Source organism: Phaethon aethereus, assembly GCF_964289735.1.
Source record: "Phaethon aethereus genome assembly, chromosome: 4".
In the NCBI taxonomy this organism is placed as follows: domain Eukaryota; kingdom Metazoa; phylum Chordata; class Aves; order Phaethontiformes; family Phaethontidae; genus Phaethon; species Phaethon aethereus.
In genome coordinates, this window is record NC_138578.1 from 2,941,452 (window position 1) to 2,966,619 (window position 25,168).

The window sequence follows — 25,168 nt, forward strand, 5'->3', positions numbered from 1 at the left end:
TGGGAATTTAAAAAAACATATTCTTAATTTGTTTCTTCTTGAGATGTCTGTTAAATGTCTGATTTTGGGTGGTGTTTTTTTTAATTTTTTGAGTCTTTTTAGAGCAGACAGTCTTCTTGTGGTGCACTGCTGGGAACTGTGTTTCTCCCTGGAGTTCCTCTGGATTCTCAGTGGAGAAGCAAGATGCTGCGTTTGTGCAGGCTCCAAACCCAGATCCCCCCTTCATCTTCCATTTTAGAAGCTGTGCTGCTGAAGTGGCAGTGTGAGACGAGAATAGGCTGTTACGAGTGGGATGAGAGCCGATGCAGGCTGGAATGCGCAGGGTTAGATTTCAGCAGGAGAAGAGGTTCCCCCCTTACTTACTTTTGGCTCCTCTTTGTCTGGAAGAGGAATTCGTGTGAGAGGAGAGGGGTTTGTAGCAAGAGATAGATGTTAGCAGGGGCTACGCTTCACAGCGAGCTGTGACTTGGGTGTCTCTGCATCTATAGCTGGTGTTTCCGCTTCGTATTTTCCTGCAGATACTCTTGTTTCGGGATGGTTTCTTCCACAGACCAGCTGGTCGTACCACGCACAGGAAGATACTGCCTGGTACCGAAATCTCCCAGGTGTAAAAGCGTCATACTCTTGCATGACGCTTTTCAAATGGATGAGTGCCAAAAACCCTTCAAATCTAATAATCCTACCAGAAACAGGTCTGTAAAGACCATACCTCTGACTTCAGCAGCGTTCAGTGGTTCTGCCTGTTAAAAACATCCTGCCAGGCCTTGCCGCAGGGAAGCCTGCAGGTGGACTTAAGGTCTTTAAGAGAATATACAGGGAGTGCAGCGTGGTGTTGCATGTGTTATTTGTGAGCACCAGTCTTGGTTTTCCTCTCTGTCTGAAAAATCCTGCTGAAGTTTGAAAGGGGAGAGGGCAGCAGTGAATGAAGATCATCGTTTCACAGACAGAGACGAGGGTAGAGTGCGACCGGGCAGACTTTTATATGCTGGTAGGCAGGCAGGTGCTGGGAAAATTCCCGCCCGAAATTCAGATCCCAGCCAGGGCAAAATGCTCCCCACCTCACTGCCCCTGGAAGACTGTAAGACATGGATTCTTTGGGAGGCTTTCCAAAAAGCCAGGACAGTTTGGTACTTTGGAGTCAGTTCTTTTTTCCTTGCTTTAAGAAGACTAAACTAGGTTTTCTGGCCTTACGGGTAAACCTTGACTTAATCGGCATCCCTCTTACCTACCTTTGACTTACGGGAAGCTTCAAAATGTCTCTAATTAGGAGAAACATTTAAATGAAAAAGCAATTAAAAAAGAGTTGTTTCTGATGAGGTTTTAACGCCAGCACTTGTGCTGGGAGCACGAACTTAAAGGAGGAGGGTACTGTATGTGTGCTCTACGGGGCTGAATAACTGGAAGGGTTTGATAGATCTGGTTAGCCACTGGAACATGTTTTGCGGCTCTGGGCAACAGTGAAATTACTGTTGGCTATGTCTTATTTTTTCACAACTCTGCATGGTGGGAAGTAACAAGCCATATCTGCTGCCCACGAATGGAGATGAGAGCAGCCTCAGACTCCCGGGAATTGCCACTTGATTTAGAAGCAAGCACTGGCTGCAGAGCAAGCCACTTCACTGGGAGCCTGCTTTAGATAGCTCCTCACCCATGACCATGGGATCTGTCAGGAGAAGGGGAGCTGGGTTATTTTGGGGACTTTGCAGGCAGCATAGAAAACTGTTTTGGGGAGAGGTTGGCTATAAGTGTTCAGTAGGCTTCAGTCAGTAGGAAGATGATGTTGTAAAGAGTCTTATTGATCACATCTGCACTGTTCGACCAGCCTCAGCATAAATTGATGAGCAGTTGCTCAAATGAAATTATGAGTGCCTGTTTCAGCACTGACAAACAAGTGTGATAATGAATGTTAACAACTTGTACGACTGTGGTTCGTGTGATGCATTTAATTGCAAGTTCCTGCAAGTAAATGACTCTTAGGTATCAGTGTAAAAGAATTAAATCCTAATGGCCTAATGACCATATGATACAAAGCCCTGTGACTACTGGATGGATGATAACGATTCCCTCAGTCGATGGAGATGTAAACAGACACTTCACACACCATTTGCCCTGCAACTGTGCTTTAACCCTGCTTGTAATTGAAGCGTTAGTTGTCCTGAATTTAACCAGATATGAAGAGGGAACGAGTGAAAAAGAAGAGAGGAAACCTGTACTTGCTCATGTGTCTGTAAAATGCTGAACACACAAAGATCAAGTAATTGAGACAAGGCAAATGTTTATACCGGGGCATTTCTAGTGTCTCCATCCTTCGCAGGACTGAAGTTCAGTTTGCCTGGAGGTTAGGATGAAATGAGATGATTGTAGACCAGAGACTTTTTTTATTTTCTTTATCTGCGGGAGAATCGAAGCAGGGCAAGGTACATCTTTGATGCAGGGTCAAATGTGTGTTTAGTTAAGTGTAGATTTTGTTTTTGATTCATTAGCTGGAAGTAGAGGGAGGAGAGCTTGACCGGATGAACACCAGCAGGAATAATTGTTTTGCTGGGAGAAGAAGAAAAGCTAACAGTGGAGTAAAGGGTGTGTTTCTGCTGACTTTTTTTGGACTCCAGTATTTAAGAAGTGAGGAATAACGGCTTTATTTCTGGACTGCTCATTGAGAGATGCTTCAGAAGGGCAGCTGCCTGCTGTTAGCTGGTCCCTTTTAAAGAATTTATTGTGGAGCACCTTCTCTTGTTCCTTTTTACACTCTTGCTCAAAGGTGTTTCCTGAACTTGCAGAATGGAGATCCCCTTATGAGGAAGGTGGTTTTGCTCACTTTTATAAATTATCTCCTATCTATTAGCACTTTGATGTGTTTCAGAGTGGCAGCCTGTTTGTCCTTAGGTGTACTGAACAGCCAGCGTTCTCCTTGAGTTGCCAGCCAATATACCTGGCTCCTAGAGGCAGAGTTTGGAGGTTTTTGAGATTCTTGCTGTTGCGTAACAGACGCTAGTACGTCATCGATGCCTAATACTTTTGTTGAAAAAAATGCTAACAAGGGGCATATTGCAGCGAAAATTTCCATAGGTACCTTAGTTTTGGCTGCTCCCGTCTGTTCTGATGGCAGTGCTTTGTGGGGATCAAAGATCAATTCTTCCTCTTAAGAATTCATTTGGTTTTGTCTCTTTTGCTGAAATTGTCATTTAAGGGGACACTCAGCTCATTTTACGAAGGCCACCAACCAGGAATGACCGTCATTCATTACCAGTTTGCCAAAACAAGAGTGGAAAGCTCTGCTTTTCTGCCAGTTGCCTAAGAGGTATGGTTCCCTGCTGCCTCCTTCCTCTGAATCTGTGCAATTTGCTGTCACATTGGAGCAGTGGGCAAAGTACGAATATTGTGTGTGACAGGCTGCTCCTCCTAGGACTTCCATCTTGCATAAATCACTTTTCTTATGCCTCTCTATAAAATTTAAATGACATCTGGAAGGAAGGGACTTGCCAGACTTATCCATCTGAAATATTAAAGTTGTTTTACATTACATTGGTATTGCTCAAATCAAAATCTCAGCTCTTGGGATGGGACGTGTGACCAGCTAAAATTGAGGGCACAGCATCTACAGGAGACATTTTGGAGAGAAAAGGTAATACTTTTTTTTTACCCTAAGTGTGTTTGAGCTTTAGGTTTTCTTCTGGTGTTACACTGGCTGCTATAGCTCTTCACTGAGAGCAGTGACTACTTACAGTCCTTGGGTTTTGGGTCAGCAAAACTGACAGGCTTGGGTCTGCCTTACATTCTGGTCCATTACGAAAGAGTCCCCGGCTGCCAGCTTCGACAGACGGCGTGGTAGTAGTGGTTACCTTCAGGCTGCTTGCATTTTTTTCTTGTGCTGTTCGAAAGACTAGTATCAGCACCAAAATTGTGGAATGATTTCAATCTAGGAACTGAGGGTTTTACCACTCTGTTATTGTTAGGTGTTAACAAAGTTGCATAGAATGCTGTCCAAAATGATTTACCTTTGAACAGTTAGGTTTTGGAAACAAATGTTTTCGTGAGACAAGATGGTTCGTTGGAATATTTCGCTGTATTTTTCCTCAGAGGTATTTAAAATCAGCACCAAAACGTCACCTCCTTTCAGAGTGTTTTTACATTCTGGAAAAGATTAAAAAATTAAAAGATTCAGAGACTTTGTAATCTGAAGATTTTGAAGACATTTGAGTAATGAGGCGGCACAAAGATGGCAAAATTTGGATATTCCATTTGTCATAATGTGACTTTCCGCAGCTGGTAAAGTTTTGAAAAGTTACAGAAAGTAGCAGTCTCGACCAACAAAACAAAACGAGTGCAGGGGCAAGTGGGAAAGGGTAGATGAAGTAAAATGGCCTGATTATTAAGAATTTAATGCATGATGGCAATAAGAAATGGAAAAATAGCAGCGAGAAGAAAGGGGAAATGACAGGAAAGAAGTACGTTATATGAAGATATAAAAAATTATTCCCTCCGCCGTACTCAAAGCATTTGAAGTAACTTCTGACATTATTGATTTTCTGAAGATACTTTGCCTTTTTCCAACCAGCATCTTGCCAGGCATCTGAATTGCAGTTCGGTTCCCTGAGTGTGCGTAGCAGGGCTTACTGGGGTCACAGTGTAAGGCTGGATTAACATTCCTAACAGGCTGTCATTTTTGGGTAGTCTGTGTGATCTTATCCGCTACTGTCTGGTGGGAACCATGTGCCGATGATTCCTAGCAGGTGATAGAGCTGCAGGAGATTATCAGAAGTGCCGGTCCCTTTTCTTTACCCTGGCCGTGGCTTGGAGAGCCAGCAGGGAGCCTGGGGGCCTGTCCGCTGTCCTTCTGCCCCAGCTTTTCTTTCTTTTTGCTCGTGGAGCTAGATATGTTCCCTTTAGCATAGCAACATGAGTAAAACCCCATCCTTTCCTGGCATCCTGGATGACATATTTTTCATTATCCTTACAGACCCGATGTGTAAATGCAGCTGTAATAATGTATGAATGACTCTGCTACAAAAGTTACACTGGCATAGCTAATCCTCTTCCTAGAGAGGAGACTCTCTAATTTTATAAAACTCTGTTTCCACAGTGCAAATTGTGGGGTGGGAAAGGGTGGGGTGGACGCGATAAGACTTGTGTGTGTAGCTCGTGGGCACTTTCATCTTGGTATACTGTGTCTGCAGACATGGGAGTGGTACCCAGATTAATCATACAGGTAAGAGTAATAAAAAAATCTGTGTGTTGGCTTGCTTTCAAGCCAAGTATGTGCTGAGCTAGGCTCTGAAATTCTGTATCTCTCTGTTCCTCTTCAGGGCATGGGAAAACTCTGCAGATCAATAATGGGATAAGAAGCAATTTTTTTACCCCTCAGTAGACCCCTGTTTCCAGGCACAGAGTGGTTTGGCTGTCTTAATGTCTCAGCCTGGCGGGGGTTGGTATCGGATGGGGAATTTGGGATTTCCCTTGGGCAATCCGCTTCTGCAGGGAGAGCCCTGGCTCTCTCGAGGCTTTCATCAAGCATCTTTCATCGACCGAAAGAAGTAGTGTGGCATGCAGGCATCCTCCCTCAGCTACACGCCACGCTTTGTAGGCTTCAAAAAGACCGATGTCCCTTTGAAGGTGGGGGGAAGCTGGAGAATTTTTAGTGTGCTGTGCTGAGAAGAGTTGCAGGTTTGCTTTCGGTAACCCTCTGTGTTTCTAGGAGTCTGTTCTCAATTTGAAGCTGCCTGGTGCGTGCTTTCAAGGGGAGGGTGCTAGATGGCTGTGTTCAGGCTTCACAGGTGCAATTCTCACTTGGTCTAGCTGCTGTTTTAGAACACGTTTGTCCTGGAAGGTGATAATGCAACCGCTTCCCACTCGTCTGTCACCGCACTGCCTCTGTCTAACATTTCAGTGGTTGTGCAAGGACGCTCATGCATTCCTACAGATACGAGACGATCATGAAAGGAGACTGGTGAGTCAACACCGCCAGATGTGTGTGTTACAGCCTTTTGTACCACTAATGCCAAACTGCGCACAGTTTGATTCTAGGCTTGTATTGTATGGAGGCACAGCAACTTAACGTAAATCCAACTCTGGGATATTACATGGTGATCTTCGGGGGTTTTTTGACTAGAGGGAGGAGATTGCTTGAACTCTTTGGCAAAGGAATGATGGTGGGGACACTGCCCTGCACAGAAATGTTCTTGTTTAGGGTAAGGGCTACATTTACGATAGCTTCTTTCAGGCTTTTTCAGCTTATGGGTAAAAACCCATAAACCTGTACTTCAGGTCCTTGAACTTGAAAGTAAGATTAATAGCAGGACTTAAACACCTATGGGGTGGATTTCAAGTGCAATATTTACTGCAATATAGAAGAGAGCACTGAAATACTTAATGTTCCCAAGCAGCTGAAAGACAGGCCGTCTCACCATGAATGTACATTATGGCAGTTTCTTTCCAGAGCCTTAAATAACATTTCTCATGGCGCTGAGTAGGAAGCATTAGGCACAAGTTCAAGGTTGTGATTTGGGATGTGCTTTTCACTGGTACTTCATTTTCTCTGGGCAGCTCCTGAGTAGCAAAGTTTCTTTGATTCAGGACAAAAATGGCCATCTGGAGAATGCCGCTTGGACATGAGAATGGCATGAGGACAGCTAATACCACCATAGCTGTCATCTCCTCCAGCTGGAGGCGGTGGGGTGGACTGGCTCCGGTGCTGAGGTAAGATGGGAAACATCTGATTCGCACTGGTGCAGTCCAAGAGCTGTGCCACGTCCAGGCAGTACTGAACTGGGGAGTCACCGTTGTTTCCCTTCAGGCAGGAAAGGAGTAAGCCTGACTGTGAGCTCCATTCTGGTGACCCACATGACTTTCCTTTTTTCTTTTTAAGGTAAAACTAACTAAAGTTGCAGGGAAAGAACATGGCCTCTGGAGGTCAAAATCAAATGGTGAATGCAGGTGTTTGGAAAATCCATCATGCTGTTGCGCGTAGACCTCTTGAAAGTACCGCAGTACAGAGGAGTAAAAGAAAACTCTCCAGTGCTGGAGAGGATAGTTTGCCTGCTTGCTTGTCTCTGGTGTTGGCAGTAAAATAGAGTTATTTCTCTTGAGCTAACCCTATTGTCATTAATATGGTGTGGATTTCTCCCTGGAGTTGTATCATCTATTCTTTTCAGAGTACTGCGTACCTGAGCAACATTGCATTTGCACACGTCCTGCATCACCTCTGCAGCGCATCACCTGTCTTAATTACAGTTCCTGGCAGATGCTTCCAGGTGTCTCAGGGTAGCAGAGATGGTTGATTATAAGTTTCTTTCCTTCTCAAATTCCTTGCATTCTTGACTGTAATCTGTTATGCTGTCTTTACAGTGCACATTAGTGAAACTTGGGGTATGTTTTGTTTTAACGTCATTCAGTATAACAGGCTTGTGAATCTGCAGTGTCTTTGAGTTCAGATCAACATTTACTTGTGTGTTGAGGTTTTATTTCTCCTCTTCCCAGTTACCAGGTGCCCAGAGGTAAATATCCTACAGAAAAGAAAGCAAATTCAGTATTCTTGCATCTCCCAGTTCAGCTTTATTTCTTTGCTGGGGGAAAAAAAAACAGGGAAAGATAGGAAGAAAAATATAATAGAATATTCTTCTGAATCCACTACCCTTTTTTTAGTGTCAGGTTGTGCTTTGTTTTTATGCTGCGGATTTGAAAAGCATGGGAAGTAAGGTGCAGACAGGGACGTGAAAGTGTTAGAAGCATTGAGGCCTTAGCAATGGGAACTCCCGTCACTAAGGTCTTCGGGAGAGATGCTTGCACTGAAACAAGGCTTGTGATTCAAGCTGCTGAAAGTACTTGTCGGGTCTTGTAGCTCTGGGCACGTTTCTTTGTGTTTCGCAGCAGTGTTCTTAGAAGGAGGTCTCGTGCAGCAAAGGATTAACCTGCTTTTCCTTTGTAGGTCTTCTTCCTTATAACTAAGTTCATCCCTGCAATCAGATAGGTCACGTTCATACCCTTTGTGGGTTTCCTATAGCTCTAGGAAGTCTCCAGGCTGCCAGTTACATCAGCTGCATTTATGGCACAGTGCAAATCGGGAGGACGAAGGTGGGGAAATGAGAGTGTGAAATAATCTCTCAAGACTTACAGTTGTGTGACCGGGGAGCCTCTCCTCCCTCCCACTGTAGCTCAGACTGGCCAGGACAACAATTAAACCCGGAGTGTTTTTCCAGGTACGCTTTATTCAGAGAGTACTTAAGAGCTTCCAGAAAACAATGTGTACTCAGATTACAGTGCTGCATTCACCCTGCGTGTATCTCTCACAGCTGGATGGAAGTCATTGCCCTAGGAACTCTTTGAAGCTGACCATGTGCTGGGATTCCAGAAAGGGGTCAGATATTTTATGTGGCTCATGAGCTCTTGCAGCTAGCGCTGGTCAAACTTCTTAAGGGCTATGAAATCTCATAGCTGTGGGTTTAATGCCATCTTGGGCTACTAGACACCCAAGTGGGCTTTTATGAGAGGCACTTGTCTACTTGCAGCAGGGCTGCTTGTACCTTTGGACCATCAGGTGCCGTTCACTGTCTCTGAGTTGGGCTGACCACTGGTTTGGTTTGGTTCTCTGTATTTCATTTGCAGCTGATGATGTTGGAGGACTAAGCCTTCTTGAAAACTTACTGTTTTCCAGACCACGTTGCACACTTCAGCCAGCCAAGCTCCTTTGCTTGTTGGGTGAGGACAGTAGTTTTGGTCTCCTGACAGTTGCCTGACGGTATGCCTAGGAATAGGTGATGCATGGATCAGGAAGAAACTGGCCTAAACTTGAAAGAGAAAGACCAAAAAATGCAAATAGATTTTTTTTTTCTAATGTGTGTTGGGGTGCCACTTCTAGATTTCTTATTCTGAGTATCTGAGTAATGGCAAAGTGAACAAAATGCTGGGACAGTCATCTGTGCAGCAAGCGGATAAGCCCAGTTTTGTCGTGACTCCTGAAATGGTGTTATCTGTTCGTGCACTTGGAAAAGACGCTGTGAAGCATCTACCCACCATAACCTTTTCTCAGCAGATTGTCGTCTTTGGCAGTGTGTACGTTTACCTGCAGGATCGTATCTTTCCCCGCACAGAGAAGAGGATGAGTGTGATAGCTGTTCTGCTTTGTGACCCTCTCACAGCCTACGGTTGGCTGTGGTAGAGGTGCAGGGTAGGTTTAGTGTCGCGCTCTCCCTACAGCTGTCTTCATGGCGACTCCGAGCTGTACTCCTTCCTGTGAGAGCGAGTGGGTAGGTGAGAGAGGAATGGGAGACGCACTCTCTATGCTGTGAGTTTCGTTCCTAACCCATTCGGTAGGGAGGACGGTTCCCTAAAGAGGGTTTCTTGTGTCACTTTTCCTAAATCTCTTAATTCTTCAGGGAAGCTGTGAATCATTTCGTGTATAGGCAGCGGTCAAGCATGGGATTTTTCCCAGGCTTTCTCAAAGTAGGTGCAGACGGAGGAAAACTGAAAACCTTATCAGAATCCTGCAGGAACCTGGAGTTAAAAGCATTGTGGGGATGTTTCGTAAGCCCTGTAAAAACTACCTGAGCAAAATTTTGAAAAATCTGATTTCCTTCTTTGAGGTAAGAAATTAATTAAAAATACCTGGGCTCTGTAACAGTTTATCTGTTTCATATCTTCTTTAAGAAGAAAAAAAAAAGGGAGGAAAAAAAGGGAAGAGAAGAAAATTGCAAAGAGTCATCATACCATATCACAGTGTCATTTATTAAATTTGTAATGAGGCAGCAATTATTTCTAGCCAAGCGTGAAGTAGCACGACAAGGATTAGCTCGCGCCATGTCAGTGAGCAATCTTCAGACTGGCAAATATCCATGGCAGCACTGAGAGTGATGTGATGAAAGCTCTCTGGTAGGCTCTTGTCTCTGAATGCATGTGGACATTGATGCCTGAGGCTTTATATACCCGAGAGATGTGCTTCGAAACACACGTTAGCAAGCATTCATTTAAACTTTTTAAGGAAAAACAGAATTAAAAGGGTTAAAAAAAGCAAATTCTCAGGTGTTACTTTCAGTAATATTCAGACTATTCTTGCATGCCTGAGGATGGAGGGAAGATGCATTTTCTTCTTTAGCCTGAACTTAAGGGGTACATATGTTTTGCCTCTGCTAAATATTTCATAGAGCAGCTTCTGTAGATTAAGACAGCACTATGGTGAAGGAATAAAGTGCTTTGATATAAAACTGTCCCTTTTTTAAACCATGAGCATTGGAGAGATTTAAGGACCACCCGTTCTGTTTTCAAGAGTCTAAATAACTGCTTATGCATGTGCTCTTTCTTACCCTTACTGCTCCAGTCACCGTTACGGGCTTGCCATATAAATTGTTCCCGAGCTTTTACCACAGATGTATTTTGAGCAAGGTGTTAAGTAAGATGAGAGAGGAAAATTCATGTGATTGAGCTGTAGAGGTTATGGTAATCTTTGTCCCTTAGCTTGCTTCTATTGTGGACAGTCACATTTTGTAAAACTAGTTTTTCTATAGATGAAAAACTGTAGTAAAGGGAGCAAATTGGAGAGATGTGCGAAGTACGGAGTGTGTTTATTTTCAGAGCAACTCCTGACATCTCCCTGGCATTATATTGGAAGAGCAGTTTCCTAGAATCATGGTGTTACACATTCTTACGCATCAAAAAAATAAATATACTTTAGATAGGCTTATAGGGCTTTAATTTTAAATAACTTTTTTGGCCGTGACCTTTTATACAGTGCTCCTGAATAATGAAAGCAAAATGAACTGTTCCAGCACGAGCCCAAAGACGCCTGCAGTTTATTTCCCTTTGAATGCTGCCACTTATCAATGGATAATATGATTTATTTCTGACTGATGGCTAATAATGCTGATTAACACAACGGTACTTCTGCTGAGACTGGCCGTGCCCGGTTTTGTGCTTTTCTCTTATCTGCCTCACGAGAGGGAGTTTAAATGCCTTACACAACTGTTTCTTATCCTTACCTCCCCAAAAAGCAATGGCTCATGATTCATCTGACCACCCTTTCCAGCCCTGAAGCTGTTTCTTGCCTCCACTGCGCTTGCTGGCAAAGACTGCTCCTCCGTAGGCTTTCTTCAGCAGTTTTTGCCTCGGCTCCCTCAATTTGCTCGCTCCTCCTGAACCTTTGTTGCATTTTCTGATGCCAACTACGCGGTCCCAACCTCCAGTTGAGGGTGTAGACCAGATCTGGCTGATTGTCTGTGTTTTCACTACTGTGACTCAGTCTCTCTTGATTTATTTTGGGGAAAATGCTTATGGATGGCAATTTCGGCATTGCATAGCTTAAAGTTTTGTTGTTAAAAAAGGATATTTGGCATTGGATGTGGATGGGTTCGTAACCTTAATAAAGAACAATGCTGGGCTTGCTGTCAGTAGCCTGTCAGACTGGAGTACAGCGGTGCTGAGTGCCCAGCTGAGGTATGGAAAGGTGGTTCTTGTACTGACAAGAAATCATCATTTCGGGATGAAACTGCAACAAAGTGGACATATTCCCTGCATCATGGCAAGGTCTGCATGTTTCTTTCTAAGAATCCTTGTTACAGCTGGTGACTGGTTGCTTACAGGAGGAATTGCCCTTGGTTCGTCAAGGATGTGTTTGTCCCACTCACCTTGTTCTGCTTTCACCATTTCCCATCTTCAGCTCTTTCTTGTTGACTTCTGAGCCGTGCGTGCAAGCATGTGACTTCGTTATTTAACGGTGCAATAAAGAAAGAGAAGTTCATAGAAACTGAATAATAAGTGAAGAGGAGGGAAAGAATCTAGAGAGAATTAAAAAAATCCTGTTAACAGGGATGCGTGTGGAGGCAGTGAAGAAAACAAAACAGACAGGGTAACCTTATACCCGTGGAATTCCTTCTTTTGTAGAGCAAGAGATAATTAGCTGTAATTCTCCTCGGCTTGTTTTGCATGGGGTACACTTGGGGGTCACTGTGTGCATCATAAAAAAATTATCATTTTTAGAGCGTGTGCGAGCCAGTGAATAGTAAGGACCATGTTGCTTAACTCAACTGCTTCTGCTCTCCTTCTTCCCATGCTGTCACCCTTGACCTGTCCTGATAATCAATCGTCAGCCCAGTGCATGTCTTGGAAATGGTTTGAACTACAATTACAGGCACATGTAATTTTTTCTTTAGGTAGTGAGTGTGCTAGAGGAGATTATTGGTGTACACAGATGGAGGGATGGGCACAGGAAAGTCTTTCTTCGTGTCTTCCCTACTTGTCCAGCAGTAATCTTGCTGGGAGTTATAATCTGCAATTACAGTGGGAGGTTTTGTTTTTTGAAAATATTTGTCACTACCTGGTTTTTGTTGTTGTTGGGTTTTTTTTGAAGTCAACCAGGAAAGAAAACCAGTTCTGGCATATTTCAAGGTGAAATGGTTGTGTGTAATGTTTTTCTCCACGCTGCCCAGACAGTCAAATGTGCTGATAGTGCAGATAATGACTGGACAGATGTAATCCCAAACTCAAACAGTAACAAGAAAAAATGTACTGCGGGAGGAGTTGCTGTTTTTCAGGTGTAAAGGTAGCACCCCCATCTACCCCGGTATTTCCTTCCAGACCCTGTTCCTTTTCCTTCTAATCACTTAATAAAGGAACTTAATTCATTGTAGGATGCTTAGACTGGTCATTTGGGAAAACTCTTATTTCTCCACTTGCCAGGGCCTTGAGATCTGTTCTGCTGCTATACCTGCTGCTGCAGCCTTCTACTGTTGCTACCCTTCAGTGCAAATAATTGTTGTTGAAATGACCGCTTGATGGAAATTCCCCCTCTCTTGCCAGACATGCTGATTGTGTTCAAGCGTCTGTGCTAATCGCTTTTGCAAATGAACTTTTTCCACCCGTCCTTTAGGAGCTGAGCACTCATATTTAATAGATTGATGTGTATGTTCTTTACACACACGATCTGTTGCTGTTGTGAATCCAGTTATTGCCATATTTTGGTTTATCAAAGGTGAGTTGCTCAGGACAGTCCCTCCCTCTGTGGGGCAGGCAGGAAGAAAAGCCCCTTTGTGTTACCTGATTAACACATGGGGAGGAGGAATGCGCTACAGAAAATTTGTTATATAAAATAGAGAGGAAATAAGGCAAAAGACGGATGTACGAAGCTTTTAAAAAACAGTGTCTTACTACATTTTACCTATCAAAAACGGTCACAGAGACCTCTTTCCTTAAAAGAAGCACACAAATACATATATCATCTTTGCCCTTCTCAGGATATTTTAAGCCTAATTTTGTTTTCAAGCCTGTAGTTTCTATGTGCCAAAGTCAATTAATTTAATCGTTTGTAACAGAAGGCAACATGGAGCCTGTGTATTTGCATAAAATACTAAGCTGTTACATACCTTTTGTTGCCATTAATTTCAATTTGTTGGGTCGTAAAATCACCACCTTGTTAAATCACCAGAGGCTCTTGAATCAATACTAGAGGACATGAAGACAGCCTGCAAAATCCCTCTTTCTACAGCCCTTTCCTAATCATTTTTGTTCGGTAATGAAGTTTTTGTCCACGAAGATTAATGACTCTGCAGGACTTTTGCAGGGGTCCCCTTCCCCCTTTGAAGGAAAGAGAGAACCAGTTTATTAATCTACTGCACAGGGAGCTGAGATTGAAGATAAGGACATAAAGGGTTGTGTTTTCTGGGAGCTGTATGAGAGATTGCGGTGCTTGGGTCCACAGTAACAAGAGTGGGATTCGAGCCACATAATTCCTTGCTTTGCACTTTGAAAGGATACCTCCTAAATATCCAGCTTCGAATCGGAGATAACTATATATTTGCTAAAGTGGCTTGCAAAATTGCTCTAGAGGGTATTGTTGCTTTCAAGAAGTAAAAATAGAGTTACGTTTCGCCTGGTACAGTACGTCTGAGGGCCCTGTTGCAAATGACTTCTACTGAAGGGTGATTTCTGTCTTTGCTGAATCAGCTGGCTGAGCTGCAGTGATTTTCATGCCCTGATGTTTTTTTGTTAGAAATGGGATAAAAGGCTTAGCTTATCTTGTTCATTCTTCCCTGGCTAGATACAGTTAACATTGAAGCATTCGGCCCAACATAGCCTGCATTTCAGCAGCACGACAGGATGAATTTGAAATTGTGCATCCTGCTGGCAATATTACTTCATCATTTGACATATCTGTGTTGGGACTACACGGATAGTCCCTCCTCCTTTTGAAAACCTAAAAAAAAAGCTCAAAAGGCCAGCAGTGTTTCCTAGAGGGTACAGTCAGGCTGTGCTCTGTAGGGAATCCCTTGTAATACATGCACTGGGTTAAGTTGGTTTAATGGCCAATTTCAAACCTGTGATTATTTTTTTTCAGACTGTGGTTCTCTACACGCTAGTTGACAGCGGTTGCCTGCAGTTCTGCAGCCTTCGGTATTTGATGTTGTCTGCTAAAGTCCTGGCAGCTTTCACAGGTTCAATTCTCAAACAAGGTGCAGCATCATTTTAAGGAGGTAAAACATAACCTCCTTGGTGCTCTTGGACAGGTAAAGCTGTGCTTTGCCTTAGGTACAGCTGCGTGCTTTGCATGTACACCGGCGCATCACGTAGTAGAGACTGGGGCTCCTGCTGCTTCAGAGATAGCCATTATATGGTAATAAATGCTGTAAGTAAAGCCGTGATCAAGTTTAGGTTAAATTAATCCCTTACCTTCCTTCTTTTCAACAGCTGTTCAAACAAACGCTCTGGGTTTGATATCTATTCAGCAGTCATTTCTGGGGAGGATGTTTGAAATTTGCCAGTTGGCAGGTTAGGAACTCTTTGAGTAAAGGCGGAAAAAAAAAAACCCAAATCAGCAGGAGGACCCGAAATGCTTTTCCGGATGCTACGGAGAATTGCTGGTGTGTGCAGCTCATCAAACTGAACACACAATTTGGCATGGAAAAAATTTGCATCAAAAGAAAATAGAAGAAAAAACCCCAACTTTCTCATTCAATGATCATCTCCCCTGAGTGCCCTTTCCAAGCTTATTGCAGCAGAGGAGGGTGCACGAAGGGTTTGTTCATGGCGCGATGGCATCAGCAGCGTCCGGCAGGGATCAGCAGCGCTGCCATTTCTTGGCTGGCCCAGTTGAGCCACCGTGGCATCGGCTTCTTTTCAGGCCTTAAGATCAGAGCACGCGATGCCAAATGCTGGGGAAGGGTGTAGGAAAGGCTGGTCCCAATGCCAGGAAAATCGCAGTCGGGGCAGAGGCAGGACTGGAAGGGCAGTGCAAGCACGGAGAAGGGAAACGTCTTGCCTGAGATCTCAGCAGTCACCTAAACAAACAGGAATTGAGTGTAGATCTAGGGTTTAACCTTTCTTCTCTTAGCTCCCCTCCTGCCCTAAGCTTCTGACCAAGGAAAATCCCTGTTCTCTGCAAGGATCCAGTGTGTTAATCATACCGTTTCTTTGCCTGACCACTGGTTTTGTCCCCTTTTTCATAACAGCACGGTGCAGGCTTTAGCTCTCCACAAGGGAGGTGCTTTTTTTTCGCTCTGTGTGTGATTTAAGTGCTAAAACCTTGCTGTAACACGTTGATGCTTAAAGTTTATGTGAGTTCAAGGGGAAGCTGGACAAATTCACAGAGGAGAGAGCCACGAGAATTATTAAATGCAGAAACATGACATCGGACTTAAGTCACTGAACTGTAAACTGCATGGAGGGTGTTTTTGGAATAAGTACCATTTTGTGTATTTGTATTCTCAGCTGTCTGGTTTTGGCTGTTGTCAAAAGCAAGCTCCTGGGCTAGATGGATCTTTACTCTCGCTGTGTGCAGCAGTATTAAAATTGCAATCCCTTGCCTTCTAGTAATTGTTTTTACTATTAGTTGTTCACCGTGTCCTTTGATAGACGAACTCAATGTGTGAAGAAAGTCTGCAAAGAAGCTGCAAGGTTTTCCTTGCTCCTGCCACATTGTTGGTGCTTGAGAAAATATTTTTAAAACAAGTCGAGGAAAAATGGAGCTGTGCAAAAATGACTCGCCATCAGTATTCACACCTTTCATTTCTTAACCCCCGTAACGCTGTTTGAAGAGCAGGGTGTGTTGTCGATGGTTAGGTGGTCAGAGCCTCTGGGTGCTTTCCTCCAGCAATGCTGTGTGGTTTTGGGTGTGGGTTTTCTTACCTGGGGCTTCACGATATCAAAGTGCGAAACAACTGTGTATTGCCAGATACCGCTGTTTTCTGGGAGGTGTCTTGTGTTTGATTAGATAAGAGGTGCCTTATTATTGAAGTCCTGAAAAGAGGAAATAATTTATGATTTCAGTTCCAAAGAAAAAAGGAAACCAAGTTCCTGCTTGTGGTGACTGGGTAAAAGCTTAAAAATGGAACCAACTTTGTACCCTCCAGGCCTCAAGAGAACCTCATCGTCTCTGGTTCTCTCAATCTTCTGGTTTGGGGAATGTTGTTAAAATTGTGGGGTTTAATCTTTTTGTTTGTTTGTTTGTTCAAAATTCTCTATTGGTTTACAACGGGATGTTGAATACAAGTTATACTTTTATTCAAGAGGGGAAGAGGGCTCAATTATGTGCAAGGAAGTATAGTCTGAGGCTCTCTCTGGTTGGGGTGATGTTTTCAAGTTGTGTATGTTCCCAGATAAGAAAACTGAACTCAGCGCTGAGAGAGAAACTCAAAACCTTTTCTCCTCCCTCCTCCTTTGTCCCCCACTTCTTCTGGTGCTGATTTTATAACTGGGTTAAAAGTTCCTGGGTTTTATGAAAAAACCATAAATATAATTTAAAATTACTGTTCCCACAGCAGAGATGAAATACAAGATGTGACAGCTGAAAAAATGAAGTCCTTGGATGTTGCTTAGGTTTGGGACGTGAGTGCAGAAGGGAGAGGTGTGTGTGAGAGATAGCAAGTGTTGCTGTGGTCTTCCAAGTATCCGTTATTTATTGGTGCTGGTATTGGACACATGCTTAACATCCTGTCTCACATTTTCAAGCTTATCTCAAATACCTGCGTATATAAATGTAAAAGAAATTTAAAACAGAATGGAAGCAGAAAACTCGTAAATTAAAAGAGAGACCAGCGCTCTCTATTTAAATCCAGTTTGTTTTGCAAAAATGCATTTGAAATTTTGACAACCGATAGGAAGGCTTAAGCATATTGTAGTTTCTAAAAGTCATGTACATTAATGAATGAAAAACAAGCAGGATATATTTGCAACCGTTTTTTAAAAGTCAATCTATTGAGCTTCTGGCTTTTTTTCAATAAATATGTGGAATGCGTACAGCGCTAAATCCATTTCTGGCAATGGTATCCCTCTATGCAGGGACCAAGGAAATAATTATTAATTTCAGTGTATTCGAGTGGTTTATCCTTTTTCCTTTAAAGCTAAGGCGTAAAAAAACAGGGGAAAAACCCCCGTCTTTCGATGATAAAAACTGGGCTGAGATCTACTAGGTCCAAAAACAGTGTGATGCAACTATGTTACCTTTAGTTACTGCTTTTAAATGCAAAATGTTCTCCTAAGATTATTTTCCTTACATACTCATCACAGAGGAAGCTATTTAACTAATAAAGATGACTTTAGAGACAGTACTGCCGTTAATTTTTCATTACAGAAGCGCTGATAGGAATCGATTAGAAAGGGGGAGGAATGCAAAAGAATCAGAATAAAAATGTGGTAAGCTACAGTCCCTTAAGTGATTATACGTAGCACCGTTTCCTCCAGCCAGGGCAAAAACAGAGTGCAGTGTTTAGCATAAAGGATATATTTGACCACAGGTGAATCTCCTTTAACAGCGACCAACCAAAAGGCATTAGCCTTTATAGAGGAACACTGCTGCAGAAAAACGATCGACCTGTAGGTCTGACTAAAGATTTCTCTATGCTGATTTAAATCTGATTAGAACCAATGATTTTCAAACATTGTTTTAATTCATCCACCCTGTCTGCTCTGCGCGTTCGATTCGTTTGGGCCCTTTCCCAGCGACAGTATGAAAGATGTGATAAAGTTTACGACAGCACCTAAGTAATTGAAGGATACATTGGAATATCATAGTCTTCCCATCCCTGAAGTAGCTTAGGACTACTGTAACTTTTGATTTGTGGTACAACTGGTGAAAGACTTAACAGTTCGAAAACGTAGAGAAGCATCAGACTAATGAACCATGAAAACAGTACCTTGTTTTAATTTGTGTAACTTTCTAATTCCCTAGTTGGAAGAAGAGAAAAAGTAGATCCTGATTCCTGAAACAGCGTGTTCATGTTAGTGTGTTGTTCACCAAGCTGTACACTCTGCCTTAACTGCTCTGTTCTTTCCTAGAAGTGTAAAGCTAAAAGTGTTTCCGCTGAGATGAGCTGGATTTCTGTTTGGTTTCAGAGACCAAGCTGCTCCTGTGTTGTTCTGCTTGTGGGCATGCTGGAATAAGCCCGTTAAAAGCCCATTTTCAAGGGTTTTTTTTATTATGTGCAAGCACATAGCAGATTTGAAAACATACTCGGTGGCGGCACCAACAGCTCCCTATTGCAAAAGGTAAAACATAAAGTCTAAACCCAGATGGACACTAGGAATCCTTTATGTGCCCCTGAATTACTTTCAGCTCTTCATCGCTCCATTAACGGATATCCCCGCAGACCACGGAGCACGCTCTCAGCTTCCCTTACGTTTGGGTTTATTCTGCCAATTGCCTGGTATTGTCAGCTAATTGGAGCGGAAATGATAAACGAAAGCGGCGTTACTGAGCTGCCAGGTCTCCTCACTTGGCAGCCGCTGGGTGATTGCTACCAAAAGCGTAATTGCTCTCGGCTCTGCCTACGATCTCAGCAAAGCAGCTGGGTATTCCTGCTCGCCAGCCGTTGATGCCTGCCTTTCCTCGGTTGTCTCCGGCGGAGGACGGCGTGTGACGTAAATCCAGCCCGGTGCTCACATCCTGTCGTGGGGAGCGCTTGGGCTGGGTGCTGCGTTGGTGCGGCGTGCCCAGCGGCGCGGCAGCCCCTCTTCCCCGAGCTGCGGCCTCCCCGCTCCCCGAAGCAGAGACCCTCACATGCCAGAGCAGCCCCTTTCAAAGTTAACCGCGTGAGTTTTACTGGTTTCTCATAAAAGGAGGAAAGGTAGTTAGTAGGGTACACGATGAGCGATAACAACCACCTTGTTTTCGGTATGACAGTAAAAATTTCAAGCTTTGATTCCTGGCTAACATTAAGGCTTCTGCTGTAGACTTCTGTTTTCAGCTTGCTTAGTAATTGCGGCCATACCACCAACCAGATGAAAGGCTTTACGAGTCTGGCATGCTGCAGAGGACAATCCAGCATCCAGTGACATTTTATGGATCGACTGAATATTTTCATGAAGCTGTCAGAAATGGAAAGGGGGCTGAGGGGAGGACACAAACCAGCTGTTGTATGCTTCTTATTTCCACAGTCACTGCACCAGAATAGAGCATGGATTGTTATCTAGTGTGATGATGTCCCGTGTTAAGCGGCGTCTGATCAAATTACTGAGGCTTTTTGTGTATTAATAGCAGACTCTGACTATTTTAGATTTGTTGGGTGGTTTTTTTGCCGAGGTAGAGGAGGGACAGTTGCAGCCATATGAAGTTATGATAGCCAGTCTCAAAGAGGTTTCGAAGTTTCAGTGCTCCAGTTAATATGACAGTGTGACAACAGCAAACCACAAGTGCTCAGAGCTGCTCCGGGCTCCCACTTCCACACTGTGTCTGCTCTTTGTCTCTTCAGCTTATTCTTTGCTTCAACCCTCCTTTGCTTTTACTGCTGGTTGCTTTCCTGCCTCCTTTTCTTCTTAGCCTTTTCTTAATGTGCATTTCTCTTTTGCTCTCTCTCCTGCCTCTTTCTAAACCCTCATCAATATTCTCCAAACCCAGTACGTGCTTGCACTGTGCTCCTGAAGCTTGAGTTTTATTTTATTTCATTTTGTGTCTGGATGCCTGCAAGCCCTAAAAGTTTGTGAGCATATCTCGCTTTTCTGGCCCCTGTTCTGCAAACAAACCAAGTGCTGTAGATATCTCTTCTTGTAGCATGGTATTTTAAAATTCAGTTGAATTAGGTATCATTTCTTCTTTTGATGTAGGGAAATCCAAAGAATTAATAAATTATAATGGCCCTACTTGGCACTTAAGGACTGCTTTCCATCTTCAAAGTGCTCTGTGCGCAGCATTTCATTATTTATACTGTTAATTATATTAGTACTTGTAAGGAAGAAGCCCCTTAAGTTGTCATTGATAAAAGCACATTCTTAACAGGATAGGAATTCAGCCCTTAAATTGTGTAGCAGATAATTTGTCCACTTTGAGGTACAGTGCCTCGGAGAAGATATAAGGCGCATTTACAGCAGTTCTTCGGGTGTCTACAGAAGTCTTGCTTTACTTTTAAAACACTTATACCTGGGAGCTTTAAAGTGGCATTGTAAGTGCTGAGTTAATACTAACGAAGCCTTGCAGCATACCTTGCAGGTAAGTGGGATCCTCATTTTGCAGCTGGGTGATTAGGATCTCAGCTCCTATCTGCAGCGTGACTTAGGAGCCTTTCTTATAATACTGGCGCTTCTGTGTCCCTTCTGAACATGTTACCCTAGCTTGGGTGGACCAAGATCTCACAGTTAGCTGTGGCCAAAACGGAGAAGAACATCCTTGAGCTGTTGGCCCACGTTTGGTTGCCTTAGCAATAGTCACGTCTGAAATGAAAGAAACAAAAAGAATAATTAAAAAACTAGCTGTCTGCGTTCTCCAGGTCGTAAGAGCTCTAAATACGCACCAATAAATCTTCTTATGCTTTTCTGTGTTAGCAGCTGTCAGCTACATGCTTCCATGTAAACAGGGAACACATTAAAATTAGTTTGAAATGTGATGCTAAAAAAGTCAGCACCCAGGAATACCACCAAAAGTAATTGTTGCAATAACCTCTCCGTTCTTTTATGTATTTCCACCATGTCTATGAGGTACATGTACTGCTTTTCTCTCCCATCTCCAAGGAATTAAATGGCCTTGCGCTTCAAATGGCTTAGAGCCAGAGCATTGCATTTTGCTCAGTTTACTGTGACTGTAACATTCAGACATGTGGTAGCATTACAGAGAATAAAACCCCCACCTTTCTGTAAAGAAATGGGCAAATTTAATTGTCACCAGACTTTTGAAGTTTGAGTTTAGGCCTGTTGCTCCATAGCCGAGAATCTTAAGCTAAATGTTGAACTGTCAAAAGAGCTGAACACTGAGACCCGTAAACTGCGTGGAAGGCTGTCATATCCAAAAAAATCAGGTAGTGGTTTCCGGACTATTAACTAGATTCTGAATTCTTAAAACCTCTGTAGAGATGTGCCAGTTTTGATCTGATACCTGGCAAATGGGAATCACTGATGTGTGAAGATGCTTCCAAGCGTCAACCGTGTGGATTTACAAGCTGATTTGAAGCCCACAGATCGGAGCCAGCCTCCTTAGACTATACTAGAAAATAAATAGGGGAGGGAGAAGACCAGAGAGAGGGTTTTCTTATCAGAAACTTGAGCATTTAAGTCTCAAAAGGTGAGTAAGGGTGGCTCTGTGCTCACTTTTTGACGTGCGATTCTTTTGGCTGTTATTCCTCCATGGAAAGTCTTTTTTTTTTTTTTTTTTTTTTGTTAAATAAAGGAGAGAGGCCACAGGGTGAAGGTTTAGGAGAGCCAAGTGATGGGGCACTACATCTGCCCTCTTCCTTTCTGCTCCCCGTGCCCAGTGCTTACCCCCTGGCTGGCTTCTGAGACAGCAGCCTCACCCTGCAGCGAGCTGCCAGTTTTAAAATGCAGACCGCTTTTCACCGTTGATGTCGGTCTTGCACAGGTTTCCTCCTTTGCAACCCACTGTTTTGGGATTCTCCTTCCAGCTGGAAACAAACAAGCGAAGGACTAAATCAATAGATCTATCAAACGGTCTTGTCAAGCAAATTAAACGTCACTTTTTGCCAGTGGGAAGATGTTAGGAGTGCTGGGTATTGTCATGGTTTTAGGGGTCTTAGGGTGGATCTGAGTATGATAAAGCTTTGTTGAAGAGAGCAGAATGAGTTGAGTCCGATGCGTGTGTTAGCTAAGTTAACCTGAATTTATTCTGTAACTGTACCGTAAACCTGCTGGCAGAGATGAAGTCAAGGTTTCTGTTCTACAGCCGCAGCCGTGTGTCTGGGAGAGGAGAACCAGCTGTATTATCGCAGCAGAAATTACCGTCTCTCTTTGTCTTGTTGATGTCTTGCCCCAAGGGGCTGTACGCTTACTGCCGTCTCTCGCTGTTGCTAAGGTTAGTGTTGCCACCAGCATTACATTCACAGAGAACCTCCCTAAATTCCTGATGCCGCCAGTGTTCATTGCCTGTGTGTGTACTTCGCCACGAGGGAAGAGCAGAGTTTGATGTGAACAAAAAGCTTTTGTAAAGCAGAGAAGAGACACGAGGATTTGTTGGTGGTGTTTCTGGTTATCCCGCTGTTTGCAGGTTTGCACTTTTGATCCGGCGTCGGAGAGTAAGCCATTTTTTTTTGACAACGAGCACGGTTTCGGAGGGGAAGCAACTGGCCTTTTCTACTCGGCGGTCGGCCCTGGATGCAGGATGGGTCAAAGAAGAGAGAACCTCTACCGGTGCCCTCTTTCAGTCATGCAGGTGTTGGTGAAACCTTGTCAGACACCTGTGAATCTCCTCGCTCCGAGGCTCGCACAGGCTGCCTTGCAGTACATCACATTCAGGTTTCCGAAGAGGCAGCTTCTGCGGAAGTGCCTGAGCAAGAGGCCAGATTTTTCAAGGTTTTTTTGCTCTCATTAAGCAGTCTAATGGACCTTTAAGGCGCATTTCAGTGTTTTATCATTATGCTTAACAGTTTTAGTAGTTAGCCCTAAATGTGTTCTTGGTAGTGAATTGTTAATCATCTTTTCATATCTTAATTTGCCTAAGTCATATTTTACACTGTGAGTAAATTGACTTATTGGAGTAAATCACTACATCATGTAAATGAGTAGTAAAGTCTGGTCTTCTTTCAAATCAATTAAGAGTGAGGCTTAATGGCTTGGATAGCGGCTGTCTGTACTACACAGGAAAATTTCCTATGTGGCATAAATTTAGACTAGCATACGCACAGTGGTTGTCTAATGGGAAAGAGTTGTTCAGATGAGAAACTGATCTTCCTCTTTCCATTTTCTTTTGGTGGATTTGACTGAAGGCTTTGAAAAACAGATAATTAAATATGAACGTAGCAATTGTATCCTTCAGATTACCTTAAACTGCCAGAGAAAGGATACTTGGCACGGGTGAAGGGACGCCGCGGGGGAGCTGACTGCAGGCAAGACACTTTCCTGGGAAGGGAGGTGGAAGAGGGAGAGGTAGAAGAGGAAAGAAGTGTCACACCTCCTTCCAGAGGAAGAAGTGTGACAGGTAGACTTGGCTGCTTCTCTGGGATGCTGCTGATGCTGTTTGATGTCGGGCCAGCTGGAAGTTGGTGTTCGGGAGCAAAGAGGAAGGCTTTGTATTCCAGGCATTCTACCGAAAGTAATGAGTCCCAAGTGGCTGCTCAGACCTTGGAGAAGCTGCTGGGAGGGAAGGAGAAGTCTGGCAAGTGTCCAAGAAACAGGATGAGGGCCTGAGCTGCCTTATGAAAGCACGGTGGCGGCGTGGGATCGTGACCTCAGCGCAGAGGGAATGGAAACGGGTCAAGCAGGGGTGGTGAAAACCCTTGCAAATTAGCTGTGAGTGTTCCAGTTGAGTGCACTGATCGAGTGGTGGCGACAGCTATTTCCAAATCTGTTGGACTGTCTGCTTGGTCAGAGTCCCCTTCACGACGTTTTGGAATAAATGTGACCAGGTAGAGCCTGTTCATACCTGGTCACGCATTCAGCATTTTTGACTAAATCAATTTAATTGCAGCTTAGGCTCTTTAGACCTTTCCTTCCATCTTACAGCCTAACATAATAAGCACAGTCTACACCATGGTTTTGGCACAAGAACTTTTTCTTCCTGTGATCGTGCAGGCTCAAAATTTTGAATATTATGTCCAACAGCTCCTTTGGATTCAAGCATGTCAATATTTTCCTGTATTCCCCATCAGCTTGTGGGGTGCCGTATGGTGCCGCAGCTCTGTCCGGGAGTGGGTTAGCCTCAAAGCTAGCTCAGGTGCCCCAGCACAAGCTGTGATCGCAGTAGTAACTGCAGTTTGGACAGTCTGAACTTGATTATAGAGAAGTTTTCCAGAGATGCTATTATCTTGCCATTGGAGTTGATGATTTGCCGTGCATGGCCTTGTCTTTCAGCTGCGTGTTTGAAGTTGCTGAACAAATAGTACCAAAGCGGTGCCTGATGAGCGTGTGGGAGGGAGGGGTCATCCACTGCAGACTTTACTCTTCCAATCTGTCCATATTGAGCTGTTTGGGCCGTTTGCTGTTGCGTGAAATAGCACAACCCTTTCTGCTGTACGGGTCTAATTTAAAACTGACGTTTATTTGCAGAATAACACAACTTGGAAGCCAGATTCTTGCCATGACTGCCATTGCCGTAGCAATATTGTCACCTGTGACAATACCGTCTGCAAACATCCTCGGTGTGACTTTCAGAAGGTAAGGGACTGCAAGGGTCCAAAATCCAGCTCACCCGCTCTGTGCAGTGGCAGAAACGTCAGGTCACTCTGGAGTTCCCAGCCTTCCCCTGCTTTAAACCCCTGGGATAGTTATATGTCAAAACGCTTGTTTGGGTGCGTCACACCGTGTGTTACACGTAAAGGAATGGTGGGAGCAATTGGGGTGACTGGTCCTACTGTCCCTGTGGAGGCAAAACTCTTCTTGTATTAAGAGGGACACAAAAAGAGGATGCAGCATGAGGTGTTTCCCTGGAGGAACTGGCAGAGGTGAGCCGGTTGCTTATCTCTGTACACCGCGGTGGCAGGCACTGTATCAGCCTTCTGCGCTCAGCTGCCTCCCTGCAGCTCCCTTTCAACCTGAGGGTCTGATTCACAGCAGGATTTGAGGGAAGCAAGAGGGAGCAGTGAAATCCCCTTTTGCCTCCCGGGGCGTGTGTGACTGCCCAGGGTTAGGCACAGTCTCTGTGCCCTTTCGCCTCTCCTTGACGCAAGCCTGTGCAAGAATCACGCAGGCAAAACCCAGCGTGCGAAGCCTTTGTCTCCTTTGCCACGCTACAGCCAGAGGCTCGGTGTTGGAACAGCTTGCAGGCTGCCTGTGCTCTAAGGGTGGTCTGGTCCCCAAAGGAAGCCCCTGAACGGGGTTTGGA

The 25,168-nt window shown here is 44.0% G+C and overlaps 1 protein-coding gene across 1 annotated transcript in view; it reads left to right on the plus strand.

Annotated features, from left to right (window-relative positions):
* FRAS1 (Fraser extracellular matrix complex subunit 1) overlaps positions 1-25,168 on the plus strand; it is a 171,114-nt gene that overhangs the window by 36,291 nt on the left and 109,655 nt on the right. The window contains exon 3 of the mRNA XM_081999099.1: positions 24,394-24,501. Coding sequence (XP_081855225.1) covers positions 24,394-24,501 — 108 coding nt within the window. The remainder of the gene's footprint in view (positions 1-24,393; positions 24,502-25,168) is intronic.